The sequence below is a fragment of the Lates calcarifer genome, linkage group LG24 (genome assembly GCF_001640805.2).
Source record: "Lates calcarifer isolate ASB-BC8 linkage group LG24, TLL_Latcal_v3, whole genome shotgun sequence".
Classification (NCBI taxonomy): Eukaryota; Metazoa; Chordata; class Actinopteri; family Centropomidae; genus Lates; species Lates calcarifer.
This window is the reverse complement of record NC_066856.1, coordinates 13,403,445-13,419,630: the sequence shown is the minus strand read 5'-3', so window position 1 is coordinate 13,419,630 and position 16,186 is coordinate 13,403,445. Positions and strand designations below refer to the sequence as shown.

The 16,186-nt window shown below is 38.2% G+C and overlaps 3 protein-coding genes across 6 annotated transcripts in view; all 3 read right to left on the bottom strand.

The window, feature by feature from the left end:
• insig1 (insulin induced gene 1) overlaps window positions 1–16,186 on the bottom strand; it is a 255,924-nt gene that overhangs the window by 52,012 nt on the left and 187,726 nt on the right. The gene's annotated exons all lie outside the window — the stretch shown is intronic.
• Window positions 822–3,716, bottom strand: LOC108896275 (uncharacterized). 2 transcript variants are annotated; one of them, XM_018695313.2, is made up of 7 exons: window positions 3,500–3,716; window positions 2,788–2,932; window positions 2,477–2,590; window positions 2,239–2,383; window positions 1,935–2,083; window positions 1,685–1,824; window positions 822–1,602 (listed from the first exon to the last, which is right to left on the bottom strand). In XM_018695313.2, the coding sequence occupies exons 1-7, from the start codon at window positions 3,642–3,644 to the stop codon at window positions 1,433–1,435; spliced, it is 1,008 nt and encodes a 335-aa protein (XP_018550829.1). In that variant the 5' UTR covers window positions 3,645–3,716; the 3' UTR covers window positions 822–1,432. The 2 variants fall into 2 exon arrangements, with proteins under 2 accessions (XP_018550829.1, XP_050922839.1); XM_051066882.1 differs by having other exon boundaries at window positions 3,552–3,716.
• On the bottom strand, window positions 4,605–8,789 carry LOC108896276 (uncharacterized). 2 transcript variants are annotated; one of them, XM_018695314.2, is made up of 7 exons: window positions 8,464–8,789; window positions 8,226–8,370; window positions 7,791–7,904; window positions 7,535–7,679; window positions 5,275–5,447; window positions 5,031–5,164; window positions 4,605–4,923 (listed from the first exon to the last, which is right to left on the bottom strand). In XM_018695314.2, the coding sequence occupies exons 1-7, from the start codon at window positions 8,567–8,569 to the stop codon at window positions 4,775–4,777; spliced, it is 966 nt and encodes a 321-aa protein (XP_018550830.1). In that variant the 5' UTR covers window positions 8,570–8,789; the 3' UTR covers window positions 4,605–4,774. The 2 variants fall into 2 exon arrangements, with proteins under 2 accessions (XP_018550830.1, XP_018550831.1); XM_018695315.2 differs by having other exon boundaries at window positions 5,275–5,423.

The window sequence follows — 16,186 nt, the reverse complement described above, 5'->3', positions numbered from 1 at the left end:
GTGTAATGTTCCATCCAAATCGATGTTTATGAAGCAGAATTACTTACTCCAATACGTACACAAAACTAAATTACACCGATCGGATTTGTAATTAGTGATTTTCCACTCCTATGTGCTCTAACTTGGCCTCTTTCGGCAACAACCCTGACGGCAAATCAGTTCTGCTTTATGAAGCCAGAGATAATAACGTTTTGCAGAATTTTCTCCAAATGAGGCAGTCAAATGAATTGCCAATGTGAGTTTATGATTAGGGTCACAGACATCCACCCACTACAGAAGGCACTTTTGCAGTCTAATGTCTGTAAACACCAAAGCAACACTTCACCAACAGCAGGGAAAAATAAAATTATGGATTCCCTGTAGTTTAAACAATGATTCTCAATTCAGATAATTGATAATAATTAATATATTAATAATTAATCAAAAATGGCTGAGGAATGTAGCATTTCTGAGTATATGGAAAAAACAAACCAGCAACCATTTAGCATTTAATTTCTTTATTTGTCCCACCAAACAAAACTGTGCTACATATGGAGACCAATTTGCTCAGCTGTGTGGTCAGCATGTCCATCCATGGACACATTCATTGCACCCCCATTGTCTTTTTTCATTTTTTTTTTATTTCTCTGTTGCTTTCATCTGATGTTCGGTTCTATTCAGCTCAGCGTCCTCATCAAAGGTCGTGCTGCTCTTCCCCACAGCCATTGGGCATGTTTGATATTCCATTCTTTAAGCCGCATCAAGAAAGAGGGCACTTATAAACTAGAGCATGTGTGATAATCTCTGCAGCATCATGTCACAGACAGAGAGGGAGTGGAGAAGGTATAGAGGCTTTCAAAGAACTTTTTTATCCACCAATGTCAAGAAAATGTTATTATTTTGAGTTAAGACCCTAGCTATAATATTTGTTGATTTCTGTAACCTTATCCTGGTACAGCTTATGTCAAGAGTTCAAATGTGCATTAGGTTTTTCTGTTTTTGAAGAACAGAGATCAAATTTAATCTCAGAATCGCACAATAGTATGAACCAGGGTGAATAGTTAGTTTTGAATTCTTTTTTATTAATGAAATTCAGTTGTGAAGCATCTTCTCAATAATTTAATTTGAGATATTTTCCATATAAAATTGTTTTCAGGTTGGATTTTCCATATAAAAGCTTGAACCACTGTGCCATCTTCTGGTGCAGCAGAGCTTTCTTTGTCATGACACATTCTTAGTGTGAAGTGAGTATTTGCTGCCCCCCTTTGGTAATTAATGTAAAGTGCACAATTGCAAATAACCACTATTCTCACATTTAAGTTAGACCAATGGATAAATGGTCAGATGTTGTGACTCAGGAATATGTTTCCACATGTTTGATACATAAATTGATTTATTTAATTTGTTTTTGATCAGATGAACCCAGATTTTGCAGAAATCTTTTGTGGTGATTTCAGTTTTGATGTTTTTGCTTGATCTTTCCCTCTGGTTGGCACACGGTCTTACAGTCCGCTAATTTCCAATGAGGCTGCACTGCAAGAGGTTTGTTTGTCTTATCCGTGCACAAGCATGCTGAGACCAAATGGATCATACTCATGATGGTCATCAGGAGCATAAGAAACCCTAAAGATCACAAAACTTAATTAACAAAAAGGCAAGTCTGACTGTTATGTGTTAATTTACCAATCTCTTTTAGGGATCTTACCACAGTAGATTGCGTTTGTAGTGAAGTTGTGGACACGATAGCTTCTGGTGAACATTGCCCCCACGCCCAGAATGAGAATGGCGTAAACGCTGAATGTATAGCGCATGCACTTGATTAATAGGACGTTCTGCAGGATGAACCTGAGGGAAGCAATATGTCATTTATTTCCATAATTTTGCTTTGCACTCAAAAAGCAAATAATAATAATAATTTTAGACATGTCTTTAAATGTAAGTATTTTTGTCCTTACCAGATTATAGTGCACAAGGTGACTATGGTGAGCATGATGGTGCTGACCTGTGGGTCAGGCAGACCAGCTCTGTACTTGAGCACTATGCCAAGATCCATCACAGCATTCAAGAGGGTCCACCAGGCAAACACTGCCAAGCCATTCTGGGTCTGCCACAAATGATAAAGCACATGCATTCATGTAGACATATCTTATAAAACTGACAGGAAATCTGTGAGGCTTTCATTCTTTCCCCTCCGTCTACCCCAAATATAACAACATGCAAGTTAAATGTTAATACAGTGATCTTTTAGTTTAGTCTTACCAGATACCGTGTCCATGGGATCACACTAGGGTTGTTGATGGCTAGCCAGGCTTTGTGCTTGTTGAGGTTACGGTAGGAAATGAAGAGCATGTAGAAGCTGAGGACTGGTAGAAGCCATCTGAGTAAGACAGCTCCAAATAGAATGCTGTAGAAAACAACAACAGCTTTAAATGCTGGTGGACATATTTCTTTGTGAGTATCAGTGTCGCTGTGGTTGTGTGCATTGTGTATGACTTACTGGCTCTCCCATAGAGGCATGCTGGATATTCTTGCAATGTTAATGATGGTCCACATAAGATAAAATACTGGAGGGTGAATTTCTGGATTGCAAGACTGAGGACCAAGGACATTTCTACAGATGGAGCAATAAAAGTATTGTGATTACATACAGTACCCTTAAGTTATAATCAATATACAATATAAGTTATAATATTGTTAATGCTATTCATAACTGGAACTGAAATCCTACAGGTTTATCACACAAACTCTGCTAAACCACACTTTTTTTTCTGGCATTATATTCGATTTTAAAGCTAAAATCTATTCTACCTTTTAGAAAGGCCAACCACTGCCTCCACAAGCCAAGCCTTTGACCACAAGTCAATCATAACCCAGTAATTTTCTGACCACCAGTCCATAGTCACTTCCAGAGAGAAGGACTCATACACACTCCTGGATGAGGTCTGAAACAGAGCTGAAGGCAAAGAAGAAAATGAGTGATCCTTTGTTTAGTATTTAGGAGAAATCTCCACACATTTTAACATAACATAACACATCTGTAATCACTGTTTTGATTTGTCCACTTCAAATACACACTGCCCATTTCACCTGACAGAGATTAGATTGCAAGTGTCGATACTCTCTCTTTTATATGGCTTAGTTAGTTTCACTGGCTTCCATCCAGGTCAATAGCTTGCCCAAATGGCATCAAATTACTGGCAGGGCAAAGGTCCTTAAGAAGTACACAGTAAAATGTCCTAATCTAATATTAGAAACATGCTGCTAAGTATTTCTCTATAACACTAACTATTCACAACTAAATATGCAGCAATTTATTGTGAGTGAAACACTCAATGTATAAACTTTAAAAACCTTTCTGTTTAAAGGCATTTTACTTTTGACAACACACACATAATAACATATCACGACAAGGACAAGACCATTTTATTAAAACCATCAAATCCAGTTCTTTGAAGCTCTTTATGTAACCTTTTGGTATGACTACATGATTGAAATATTCAGCAGAAGTCAAGTCACTCACCATTGGGCACATTTCTGTCCTTTGCCAGAACAAAGAAGATCTCTGAAATTACCTGACTGATGACAGCCACAGCAATGCTCCAAGCATGTACTGCTACATGGTTAGTGTTTTTTGCTGAGAGGAGAAATATCTTGGATTTCTCCATAGTGACTGACTGCAGCTCAGAAGACTGTGCGACACAGTAAATATCAGCACAATCTAAAGTCCTGGACTTTGGATTGCTGCATGACATCTCTGATATCTCTTTGATTATATAAAGCCATTCAATTGCAGTCATTATGATGCATAGCAGAGGGTGTATGTGTGTGTGTGTGTGTGAGAGAGAGAGTACTGGTGCTATTTCTTCCTTTTGGTCAGGTTCTGAGTTAGGACACCTCTTTGATACAATTATACACCACAGTTTTCACGTGGGACACAAAGCTAAATGACTGCATCTTAAATACAGCACAATCTGCATCTTATTCACCCGTTTGCAGACACTCACATACTGATGGTAGCCAGCTCCCATGTGCAAGGTGCTGGTCAGACTGTTGGGAGGAGGGAATTTTGATAACTGGTTAATTGTTAAAGTAATTTCTCGAGCAAAGATGCTAGCCTCTGAAAATGTAGTGTCTTGTCTGTAATTGTTAAAATCAGCTTTAAACGAGTTGTTTGTACCCAAAGCTCTTCTTTTGTAGCCAAAGGTTCAATGACCTAAGTGTGTAGTCTCTAGTGTCTAATAAAATGTGGACCAAAATGTTGAGATAAATCTAATCATACAAGAAGACACTGATTATGATTAATGTCATCATTTTATATAGAATTTTTTTTTTTTAATTCTGTCATATTCATAATTGATTTCAACCTAACCCTTACTATTTATGTGTATATCTTTTGCCATTATTTGGCTTTACAATTACAATTTTAATAACAATCCTTTAACATCTATTTAATAACCCTCAAAACCTGTATTCTATTTGATCACTGTTTAAATTCTTTCCTAATATCCTTATTAACCCACCATTTGTTCAGTGTATTTTTCACTGAGAAAAACATGACATTTAGATTTTAAATTTCCTTAAAACATGATTAAAAAATGACTCGTGACTTTTTTTCTTACATTTATTCATTTCTTTTAAAAAAAAATGTGCACTGAATTTTAATGTGAGGAGAAATGCATGTTATTAGTATTTACACATTATTTGTAGTATTTATTGTAGTATAACCATTGTAAATTTAAAATCAACTGACATTGCCATCCAGAAAAATACTGAAAATACAACATCACACACTAATTCACAGAAAGAGCTTCCTTTGTGTCAAGGCAATTTCTATTGGTGACATACTGGGTCCACTGTCTTTGTAAAGTGGTTGTTTGTAGTGCTTCCATGTGACCAGGGCAATGCGTGCCACAAACATGATGCAGGAGATAGCCAGGACAACAGCTGAAGAGGGAAGAAGAGATTAAATATACAGCTGAATTAATGAACAGTTGACAGAGGAATTAATCACCAAGAACAGTGTTCATTTCCTTTCAAGCGTCAAACAGTACCTGCAAAGATGTAAATGTGACTCTCAGGAGAGCCAGAGTTGCTCAGGGTGCCTGTCAACCACAGGATCACCACAGGGTATATGGTCACAATATAACGCACATGCTTGTCAAAATAGAAGTTCTCTAACAGAAACCTGGGAGACAAAGACAAAAGATTTGGTTTCCTTTTCACATGCAGCATCTCTCAGGGGAAGAAAAAACACCCGACGGCTAAATGACATAACACAGTAGGGAGCCCGCTCACCAGACTAACAGCTTCATCAGAAGCAGCAGCATTGACAGCATCGCGCAGTCACATCTAGATGTTCCTGTCTGATACTGTAAGTATATCGTCAGGTTCAGTAGAGTGAAGAGGGTCCCCCATGTTGCATACACTGCCATTCCATTTTGCACCTGATTCAATACAATGAAAGAAGACTTCAAAGCTTAAATGATTAGCAATGCAGATATCTGCTAAGGCATATAATTATCCTTCCCTTAATGTCAGAACCAAGACTGTACACAGTATAAACTTGTGAAAAGATTATTTTTAGATGCAAGTAGCAAGCCCTGAAATTAACAGTGTTCTTCAGTCAAGTTTTTTTTTTTTTTTTTTTTTTTTTTTTTGACTAATTTATTAGCCTTAAAACTCTAAGACAACAGTGGAAAATGTTGCTGGACTTATTGTTTCAGCTCTACAAACAGCCAGTTTGAAAGCTGTGACCAGCTTCTTTGGCATTTGGTGTTGTCCTAATCCTGAAGCTTTTGGCAGATTCTCTGTCAGCTTCAAATACAGTTTACCGTACAGGATGCTGATCTGTCACATGACCGTATCTGTCACCCCTTCTTTAAGTCAAGTGCCAGGCAAGGAGGGACTGGAAACCAATCTCAGGGTTTGCCATGGCCTAACACAGGGTGCTTCCAGCCTCCTAATCTCAGACCACAGTTGCCTTGTGCACAGACGTTGCAGAGCCAGTGGGACTTTAGATATGGGTGATGGAGCAGCCAGCAGCTTTGGAACCAGCAGCTAGCTTCTTTAACCTTACAGTGTATCAGCAGTGTGCAGCAGGACTTAACCAATGGAAAGCTGTCAACTGATTAATAAAATGTGACTTTAAAGGAGTAGTTTGACATTTTGGGAAAAATACATTTTTGCTCAAAGTTAGATGATCAAATCATTACCACTTTCATGTCTTAGTTTAGCATGAAGACTGGAAACAGGGGAAACTCTCTGCCAGGAGAAATAGCAGGAGACACAGCAGCACCAAGAGCTTCTCTCTACTTTCTCTCTACTGTTTGCTGGTAACGTGCTATATACTATATTCAAAAGACATAATTGTACCAGTGACTCCTGTCTCATAAGGCTGCATTCACACCAAAAAACCCTGATGCCCAAAATCAACCAGGGGTCTATGTTTTGACTTAAGACTGATGAATTGTTAAGTGGCTGGCAGGGTTGTATAACTCTGAACATGTCATCATGGTGGCTATGAGTAACAGTAGAATGCAACAATGCTTTAAACAATATTCTTCTTCCTGTGTTTGCCTTTGCTCTAAACATCTGCCTACATGACTGGCCAACGCATCACTTCGCCCAAATGAGCAGGGGATGGGATGACCATGAGCAGTTTTTCACACTGAGCTAATGTTGGTGTGAATGTTAAATAGAAGTTTATGATGCAACGTGGCTGATAAGTTTTGATAGCTTCCTCAATTTTGGATCCTGCGCCTCTCTGTCTTTTCATCTGACTTTAGGCAAGAAAGCAAATAACCAACCATTCCTTTGAATCCAAAGCCCTACAGGGGAAGAAATAAGGAAAAGTGGACATAATACTGTGACTCTACCTTGGTAAATGTGGAATAATGGATTATTTTGTGATTCTAAGCTAGCATCACAACAATAGTACATCTTAGCTGTCCCAGAAAAACAATGTACTTCTAAAATGTCAACTTTAATGAGGTGAGAAAAACGGCACTGTTTTCAGCTTTGTGTCAGTGCATTTTTCTTATAAAAGTATGAGAGTGTTTTCAACCTATAAAGGAACACCTTTCTGAAAAATGCAGCATCGTCAAATCTGTATATACACGTTTTTTACTGGACAGTGATGATAGTTGGCTGCTTGTTAAGTATACATCCCACAGATGGTTTTTTATGCTTGCAAATATGGATTACATGTTCCAAGGCAAAACAAATAACATGTTGTCCCTAAATGCAACGAAAAGGAAATGAAACATCTATGTCAATGTTTAAGTATAGTAAAAGTTAAAATGTACCCTACAGTTCCACATAAACTACTTAACTAGGTTTATGTCTTTTTACATATGTTACCCTTCACGCCAAAGAGCACCCTTGTTTGCTGAATGTGTACATTTATTACTGTTTTTACCAGCATTTTAAGCTCTCTTTCTGTAAAGTAAAGGCACCTCATCTGACTCTTTCCCTCCCTGGTTACATGTTTTAAGCTTAAAAAACATCTATTTCATACAGAAATGGTAAATAGAAAATGGTTATGATTTAGTTTTACCAATATTCTGATAAGCCAAAGGTCTATGTTGTGATGTTTATCCAACCAGGCTCCATAGATCTTGAGTCCATGACAGGAGAAAAAGAGGATCATGTAATCATTGAGCGCCATTAGTGCTGAGGTTATCAGCACCGACAGCAACAACCTATGGACACACAGAAAAGTAGACATTTAAACTAATGTGAACGACAGCAGGGAGAAAAAAAATCATGTTTTTTTCTTTTTCTTTCTTGGGAACATGTTTTTACACACTTACTCTCTGTCAAACAAAAACAACCATGTAATGTTCAGGCACATGCTGATGATAATAGAGACATGAAATCCATAAGGTAGCACTGCAGGCATGGTATACAGCCAGTCATAAGCAGTCCTGTGGGAAGCAAGAATAATATTGTTAGAGGGAAGGAAAATACAGCACAGCAAACAAACTCTGCCTTTTGGGAAATAATCAGACTCTTTCATACAATGTTAGAGCAATCTGCAACATGTAAAGAGAAAATGACTGCACAGAGGAAGACTAAATTGCCTCTGGATGAGGTGGAATGATTTGCCGCATGCAATAATACAAGGGGATGGGATGAATGTATAAAGAAATAGACACAGTTCTACAGTGTGATGCAGCTATTAAGCATTATCATCTTTTCTAAATTATTAATTATTATTAAGTATGATGAATGGTGCAAAAGCCTACCTTCTACAGAGTCCCACTAAAAAGTATATAAACATGGCTAAAAACCAAATATATGTGAAATCCCAGACAAAGAGAGCCCACTGTGCAGGAGTTAAAGGTGTTGTATACTTGACTGTCACATCTTCTGTGACGTGCTGGAAAACACCTGAACCGAGATAAGCACATTTTATTATTTATTCCACAAATACTATACTTAACAAAACCTGTAACTAATGTAGTTCATCTGACAAATATTTACCTGATTTAGAACCGAATCCTGACATAGAGTTGAGCGTCATTGCAGCTAAAAACAAAAAAAATGCAAGAAACATGAGCACAACGCGGGCTGGTTTGTGGTTTACCATGGTGATGGTCACAGGGTGAAAGTCCACAAGAGGATATAAATGCCACCTTAGACGAAAAAGCAGCAGTTAGAACAAAGTGTTTTCTCCATATGTAAAAAATGCAAGTCTACTCTAAAAAATACATATCTATGTTCATATGTAATCCGTCTTTCTGGTTCCTCCACAACAAATGTAGTCCACTGTCTGCAGGTCTGAAATAGCAAATGGCAGTACCTATCATAACCTGCCCTGGCATGATATATTATATATTGTGTCATCCTTTTTTATGGTCCTGAACTGAGCATCTGTTATCTTTCCCTGTCATAAACAATCTGTTGTTAAAAGCAGGGTAAAGAGTAAAGGGTGTGAAAAGAAAATCAGGACATAATTAGAATAGTGTAAGATTGTAGAATAAAACAAAAAGGTTATTAAATCAGCTGGGTGAATTGGATGTTCCCAGCCAAGCGTAAATTTGATGCACTGAGAAGTCCCCTCTTTGCTGGCATTTAGTTTGAGCTAGTGCTGGGATGTTCAAGTGTTATTTTTCCTCTGTATATACTGGTCGCTGACCTTTCAATGTATCAAGTATTTCGAGTTTTCGAGTACTGAGTGTTGCACACCTCTCAGGGCAGAAGAGTGCAGGGCTCTCTAAAATGAAATGCGTGAGTATGTATGAGAGCTGGCATCAGCAGAAGCCGAGGCGAGTTGAGTCAAATCAAGTATATGAGTTTCAATGGGTCTGTAGTACTGAACAGCTACAGCGAGCCCTGGTGGGACAAGTTCATTCAGGCAGTCAGCACTTGAGCTACATTGCCACTGCTTTTGAAACTGATTTAAAGAATAGCATAGACATTACTAAAGAACTATAGATTTTCTTTTACTGTGCATATTTTCATTTCTGGGTGTAACTGAAAGCATAGGCCTGAGACTTCTTTGATTAAGTGCTGATTTAGACTGTCCACTTGTAATAATGTGTAGTCACTACAGGTCGTGTTTGCAGCTTCCTCCCACACAGTGGCACCATTGCATCATAGTGTAGCAGACATTATCAGAGTGTACGGTGTCAGCTCACTGTACGTTTAACTCACATGTAAAGGCAGCATGACTTTAAAGGAAGGTAAATGCACTGAATCACATGCTTTATATCTGAGGATATGCCTCTGCATAGAGAAACATTTCACAGCAATTACTGTAACTTCAATTTGCAAATTCTCATGCATTTAAACTATGGTGAAATCAGTTTGCTATAGTCAGTCAGTCTTTTCTACCTTCACCTCTTCTCTGACCAGAGCTACAAATCTTGATATGATTAATTTTTATGAGTTGTCCTCTACTGTTTATTGTATTGGACAATGAATATCCCCCAAAGTGTCTCTGCCATTATAAAGCTGGTGTAAAAATATAAATAGGAATTGCATTACCTAGTATTGCGGCCCTGATATGGACTTAGGAGAGTGAATAGTAAACTGATATCAGTGAAATGAAACTACAAATAGTAAGGCTGTTTAACTTACATTAATTATTTCTTGTGAATCCCTTGATCCTAGGTAGGCAATTTGAATGTAATTTGAGTTATAGTAAAAAAAAAAACAAATATTAGTATTCGAAATGTCATTACATGAATTTTAAGTAACAGTGGGACAAAATAATAACATTTCAGCAGTTAAGGTCACAAAAAAACAAGTATTTTGTGTCTATGTGTCATTATCCATGTGATCCAATTATTCTACTTCTGAGGACTGAGTTTGTGGGCAGGCAGGCAGCGATACAGCAGCACAGCTGAGGTTCAACCTTTCTAAAGGAAGCACACGACCCAGGAAACCTCCCCTGCCAGTTTCCTCACCCAGCACCAGATGTTGCCTTGTGGTGTATTGTACTTCACCCTCAGCAATAATTAATGCAGAGCTCCTCCAGGAGAGCTTGGATTAAAGGCTTTATGGCCTCTTGTGCACAAACATGCAGGATATATACACAGGTATACACTTACTTACACATTCCCAGAGAGCACACACTATATACTACAGGTGAGTCATAACACCTGATAATGTGTGGGAGAAAATAAAAGTTCTAGATTTGACGCTTATGAACACTAGCAGTCCTCTATGACCATCAAGTCAACAAGCTCTTCCCAGTGTGTGAAGCTAAATTTACCACAAGAACACTTAACATCACTGTTGACTTCACAGCCACACGCGGAACAGTATTTAGCTTTTTTCTGACGCTGTAATCCCACATTGTGTCTGGATGACTCTTTCAAGTTGACTGACTGATTGCTGTGACCCGTACTGCTGGCAGAGGACAAGGCCCAATTTGTCGGCTGCTCATCATCTAATGAATGAAATCATATCCAATTACACGCCCGCCATCTTTGATCACTTACATTATGAGAGATATGTGCATGGTGGGTCTTATAAAAGATCACTGTCACATTGGTAATACATTATGATTCACTTTATGACTCATGCAGGTCTTGGCAACAGTGACTTGTCACAGGCTTTCTGCATCATGCAGCAATTACATCATCCAAACACTGTTTTTTGGTGTTGTTGGTTTTTCTTTTTTTTTTTCAGATGCCAGCAAGAAAAGCAATTACCTTGAACTGACAGACCTAGATAAACAGAAAACAGTTTGTGGTTGGAAATCTTGATCAATCACAGAAGAGAAAAAATTTCAAATAGTTATGCACACCAACAGCTTCCCTGGCATTGTTTCTGTGCTGACTAGATTGGACAATTGGGACATTCCTACATGAACCATTTGGTAATTAGGGACCATGACTAAGAAGCTCTGTGTATGTGGACTGTTTATTTCCTCAAAGCCCAGGCTATGTGACTTTCACGCTGTATTTGTGGACGACATTTGTAGATCCCACTGGAACCAAGTCACCTCCTAATGTCACAATTACACTGCCATGACCAATAGTGGTGGCTGTGCCAACTAGATTACAAATGAGGATGGCAAAGGACAGCAAAGGTGAGAGTGGAGGATATTAGCCTCTAAATGTAATCAAGAGTCCCAGAACTATCATTTACATGTTATTAGAGAGCTGTTGAGACTGTGCAGCCTACATAATCCAACATTTAAAGGTACCACATGTTCATTTCTCAAGATAAAAAAAGGTATTTTGAAGCATTGCTTAACTAAAACAGTGAGTTACACCAAAATAAGCTTTGTTAGGAAACAAGAAAAAAAGATTCACCTCTTTTGACCAGCAGTAGACACCATATTTTCAGCTTTGATGGAAGGATCACATCCAATATTACTCCATCCTATCCCCACCTCTTCACCCCAGACAAGCCATCACAAGAGATAAATCTCCACATATGAAACCACTTTGGTCTGTAAGAGGCTGTCAAAATAATATTTTCATTCCTCCAAAGGACCCCGGTAACCACTGCTGTCTACTGCTGTGCTGTATTATTGCTTAATATCAAGTTTGGACACAACACATAGGATTTTTTTTTTCTTTTTTTGGGGCGCACAGTATACACTGTACAACCTTTCTCGATGCCACTACTTTCCTGTCACTCTAACCCTGGGTGCTGCTTGTGGAGGGTGAAGGCTGGAGGTTTGTGGGCTCACACAACCCTTCAGACAAGCCAGGTGATGTTGGACTAAATCTGATTTTGGGGATTTAGAGGCCTAAAGTCATATCTTGTCAACTAGACCTAAAATTGCTATCAGCACTCCTGCTCAAACTCACTGCTATGAGAAATAACAGATCACCATCAGACAAATGTGCTACTATGAACATGAAAAGCCTCACATTGTTGTTTTGACAGTTCAGTGACATGCTTGGCACCATGGAATATTTCTTTATTCTAATGAAAAGCCTTTGAAGGTTCAAGGAAACATTTATTTACTTCAGGTGTTGTCAAAGTCATGTGCTAAAAGAAGACTCTTTATTGTTTACTGATAATTGATTATTTATAGTTTCCAAACACTTTCCAGAAAGGTACAGAAGCTTCAATACAGGACATAAGGTGTCACTGAATGGTATGGGGAGACTGAAAAGTATATAAATAATAGATTTTGGTCTTCACAATCATCAGGACACAGCCCATTTGAACACCTATGGGAGATTTTTTGGAGCAGTGTGTTAATTATCTAAAAAGATAAATCTGAAGGGCTGTGAGATAATAAACTGGAGAGGAAAGTAGAAAAAACACAAGAAACACAAATATGTCAGAAAAAGTTATATAGTTAAAGTTATATATTTCGACAGTTATTGCCATGAACAACTCAGCTACACTTTGTGTTTTGTGCTAATTTTATTTGTATGCTAACAGACTAAACTAAGATAGTGAACATAGTAGTAGACATTAAGCATAATCCTTTTTTAAAAACTGTCATTGTAAGCATGTTAGCATGCTAAACAAAAGAAGGAAAAAATCCCTCTCCAGTTGAGCAGGTCACTACCAGTAGACATATGGAACCTGTGAACACAAGTAGGTTTTGCTTTATTTTCATGGGTCCGTGTCTATTATTAAAACATATTTTAGCAGAATGGTGTTCATCACTTGAATAGACTCCTAGAGATGCTGTTCTGGCATTTTCTGGCAGCCTTACTAAAACACTTTATGTTCGTTTTTCCTTTCATTTGCCAACATTTTGTATGCATACAGTCATATCCACTTTTGATTTCATACCCTATCATATCCCAACTGATTTTAAAATCCCATTTCTTTAATGCAGTTCCTCTCTTAATTCTCACATGTGCTACATCATCTATCATGTTCAGCCTGGAGAGTACAAACTGTATTTGCTTAAATTATCCAGCCTGCACTACAAATGGTGGGAAACTGAACCAAGCAAAAAGCTTAATGGAGGTAAATTGAATGTTTAATATGCATGAGACAAAATGGCCGCCTCACAAAGATGACAAGTGTATGGCGAACAGTAGCTCCAGAGACTGATGTCAAGAGAAAAGAGACTAGAAATTCCTTACAGTAGCTTGGCCCCTCTGGTCTGTGATATGATTAATTATTCTATTATAAGAGGATGTATCTCATTAACGTACACATATTGTAAGTGGTTACAGCTGATGGTGGATATAGAGTAATGATCCCTCCTTGATATCCCAGCATCAAAGCTTTCCATCTGCAAACTAACATTTAACATCACGTCTGCCCACAGCAGCATGTCTCTCATTCACAAGCATTTTTTCTTTCCATCCTCCATGATTTACTTTCATACCCCCCACCCCTGCTCTTTCATCTCTGAATCCAATACTGTCAGTGCTATAAACTCCCAGCAGCAGAATACACGGTGATTTAGTGGCATTGTTAGAGTGTCTCAAATGCAGAATTGCTTGATTCCAAGGAAGGTTTGCATGGTTTTGTTTGCACAAAGACATTTTTTTTCCTGAAATTACCTTTAGGAAATCTTCATTCCTGGGGTATTTTTACATTGTATCATCAATTTGTGTTATTTTGTAATGTAAAGTAATAACCATGCCATATCTAATTCTGCTACAGTCAATTCACCATATCTCCCAGCATCCACTGTGACATCCACCAGAAATGTGGCTGCACTTGTTGCATTTGGTTGCAGTGGAGAGCAAAAATGACAACAATGGTAAGAATAAGAAACCATTTTTTTCCCCAGTATAAAAAAAATAGAGTTAATGTGCTTTAAATATCCTGGCTGCAGTGCATTATGGTCAGTTGAAGCCAAGACATGGTGCATATTTTCCCTTAATTTATTCAGCTTTCTTGAAATTAATTGACATTAGCTGACAGAACAGTGTGACAGCCTTTTATAACCAAATGATTTCATTATACCTCATTATAACCTTGAAACTGTGGCAAGTGTATATTCTGTTTCACCCTCAGTTTAAAACCTATACAGTTTAACAGTTACACTTGCATTTAAATAGTAATGACTTCCATTTCTGCTTTTCTTTTTTGACTGGTTTGGCGAGAAGAGAGGTGTCCTGGTGAATGTGACATGAGCTCAGCCTTTTCCAAGGTCACAGTCTTTAGTTAATATGAGAGTAGCCCCTCTGACACCTGTCACTTCAGTTGGGACCTAGTGAATTAAGGGGTCCACACAACAAGAAAGTCAGAGGAAAAAAAGAGGGAGGTAGAGGGCAAGGAGCTAGAAAAGTGAAGAGAAAGCAGTGCAGTGAAGCAAAGATAATGTAGTCACTGTTTGGTTCTCTCAGCACCTTCTACCTGTCAGTGAACAGTTCAAGCAGGTATTGCTCCAGCCTGTCTCTACCAAAAGGACATGGCAGCTACAGAATGACAACACAGTGACAGAAAGTAACAACACAAAGCCAATGGTGCCAATATAAACAGCTCTTTCCCAAGAGTGGTAGTTCTCACAGAAATTCTCCAAAGCCTGCTGGAATGTATAAAGCATGCAGTATCAAGGTTGCACATTGGTTATTAGAGAGACCATCCCAAGTCCTCCCCATTACTGGAGGGTCAGTGCATCAATTTGTGAAGCAGCTAGGTATTCATCTGCAGCTGTGTGTCCTGTCAGAATTATTCTGAGCAGGATACTAAACCTCATAGGAAATTTAAAGAATAGTTTGACTTTTTGGAAAATATTTATTTTCTTCTCTCAAGTTAGATGGGACTGTCATCTATACACTAAATACAAAGCTACAGCTTGTTAGCTTAGCTTAGCATAAAGAGGTCATCTGTTGATCAGATGGAAACAACTAGCCTGGCTCACTCTAAGGCTCACTAATTAACACATTATATATAATTTGTTTAATAGTTCAGCACATATTCCGAAAGAATCAGGCTAGTTATCTCCACCCTGCAACCTTTTTTTTCTTTTTTTTTTCACTAAACTTAACTAACCATCTCTTGGCTTTAGCCTCATATTTAGCATACAGACCTGAGAGTGGCATCAGTCTTGTCATGTAAGGGTTCATGGTCTCTCAGAATACCATGTCAAATGTGTTTATAGTTGTTCCAAATGACCTCACTTTAAGGTGAAGTGAAAAGCCAGGGGGAGACATGGGACTATTTTCAGACAGTCTCTTCAGGAAGACATTCATAGTATTGCACTCAGTTGTTCACATTAAAAGGCTCTTCTCTCACACAGCTGACCAGTCACAGCATGAGTGTTGGATTTAGGTTTCAGACAGTCAAAGAAATATCTGACTGTCTGACATACAGTTTGGAAGCAGCATTAAACAGTCAATCAATAAATAGAAAGAATATTTGACAGATCAACCGATAATGAAATTAATATTTAGTTACAGGCCCAGGAAGATCTCTAAAGTGGCTGGACATCATGCATCACTTCATGACAGGTCTCATTAAACCAAAGTGATGTGAATACCGTACCGCTCCTTCATTACAACTGGTTTAGGGGTTGGTTTTTTGCCTTAATGCAGGAATCTTGTTCCAGTTTGCTCATCCACAGTACTGACAGACGACTACTGTAACATTCTCAGTTGTGCTGTTCAATATTTAATTCTTCCCTATGAATTTCTTTTGTAAAGTTTAGGATGTGTTAAAAACACAAGTCCCATAGAGAGGGAAATGGGAAGGAGGGCAATGGCATGAACGTGGGCATTTAAAAGTGTAAGTGCTGCATGTTCTGTTCAGGAGGACCTTGACACTTAACTACATGTAAAGCAAATGAAAAGTGGACCTTGTAGATTCCCATGAACAA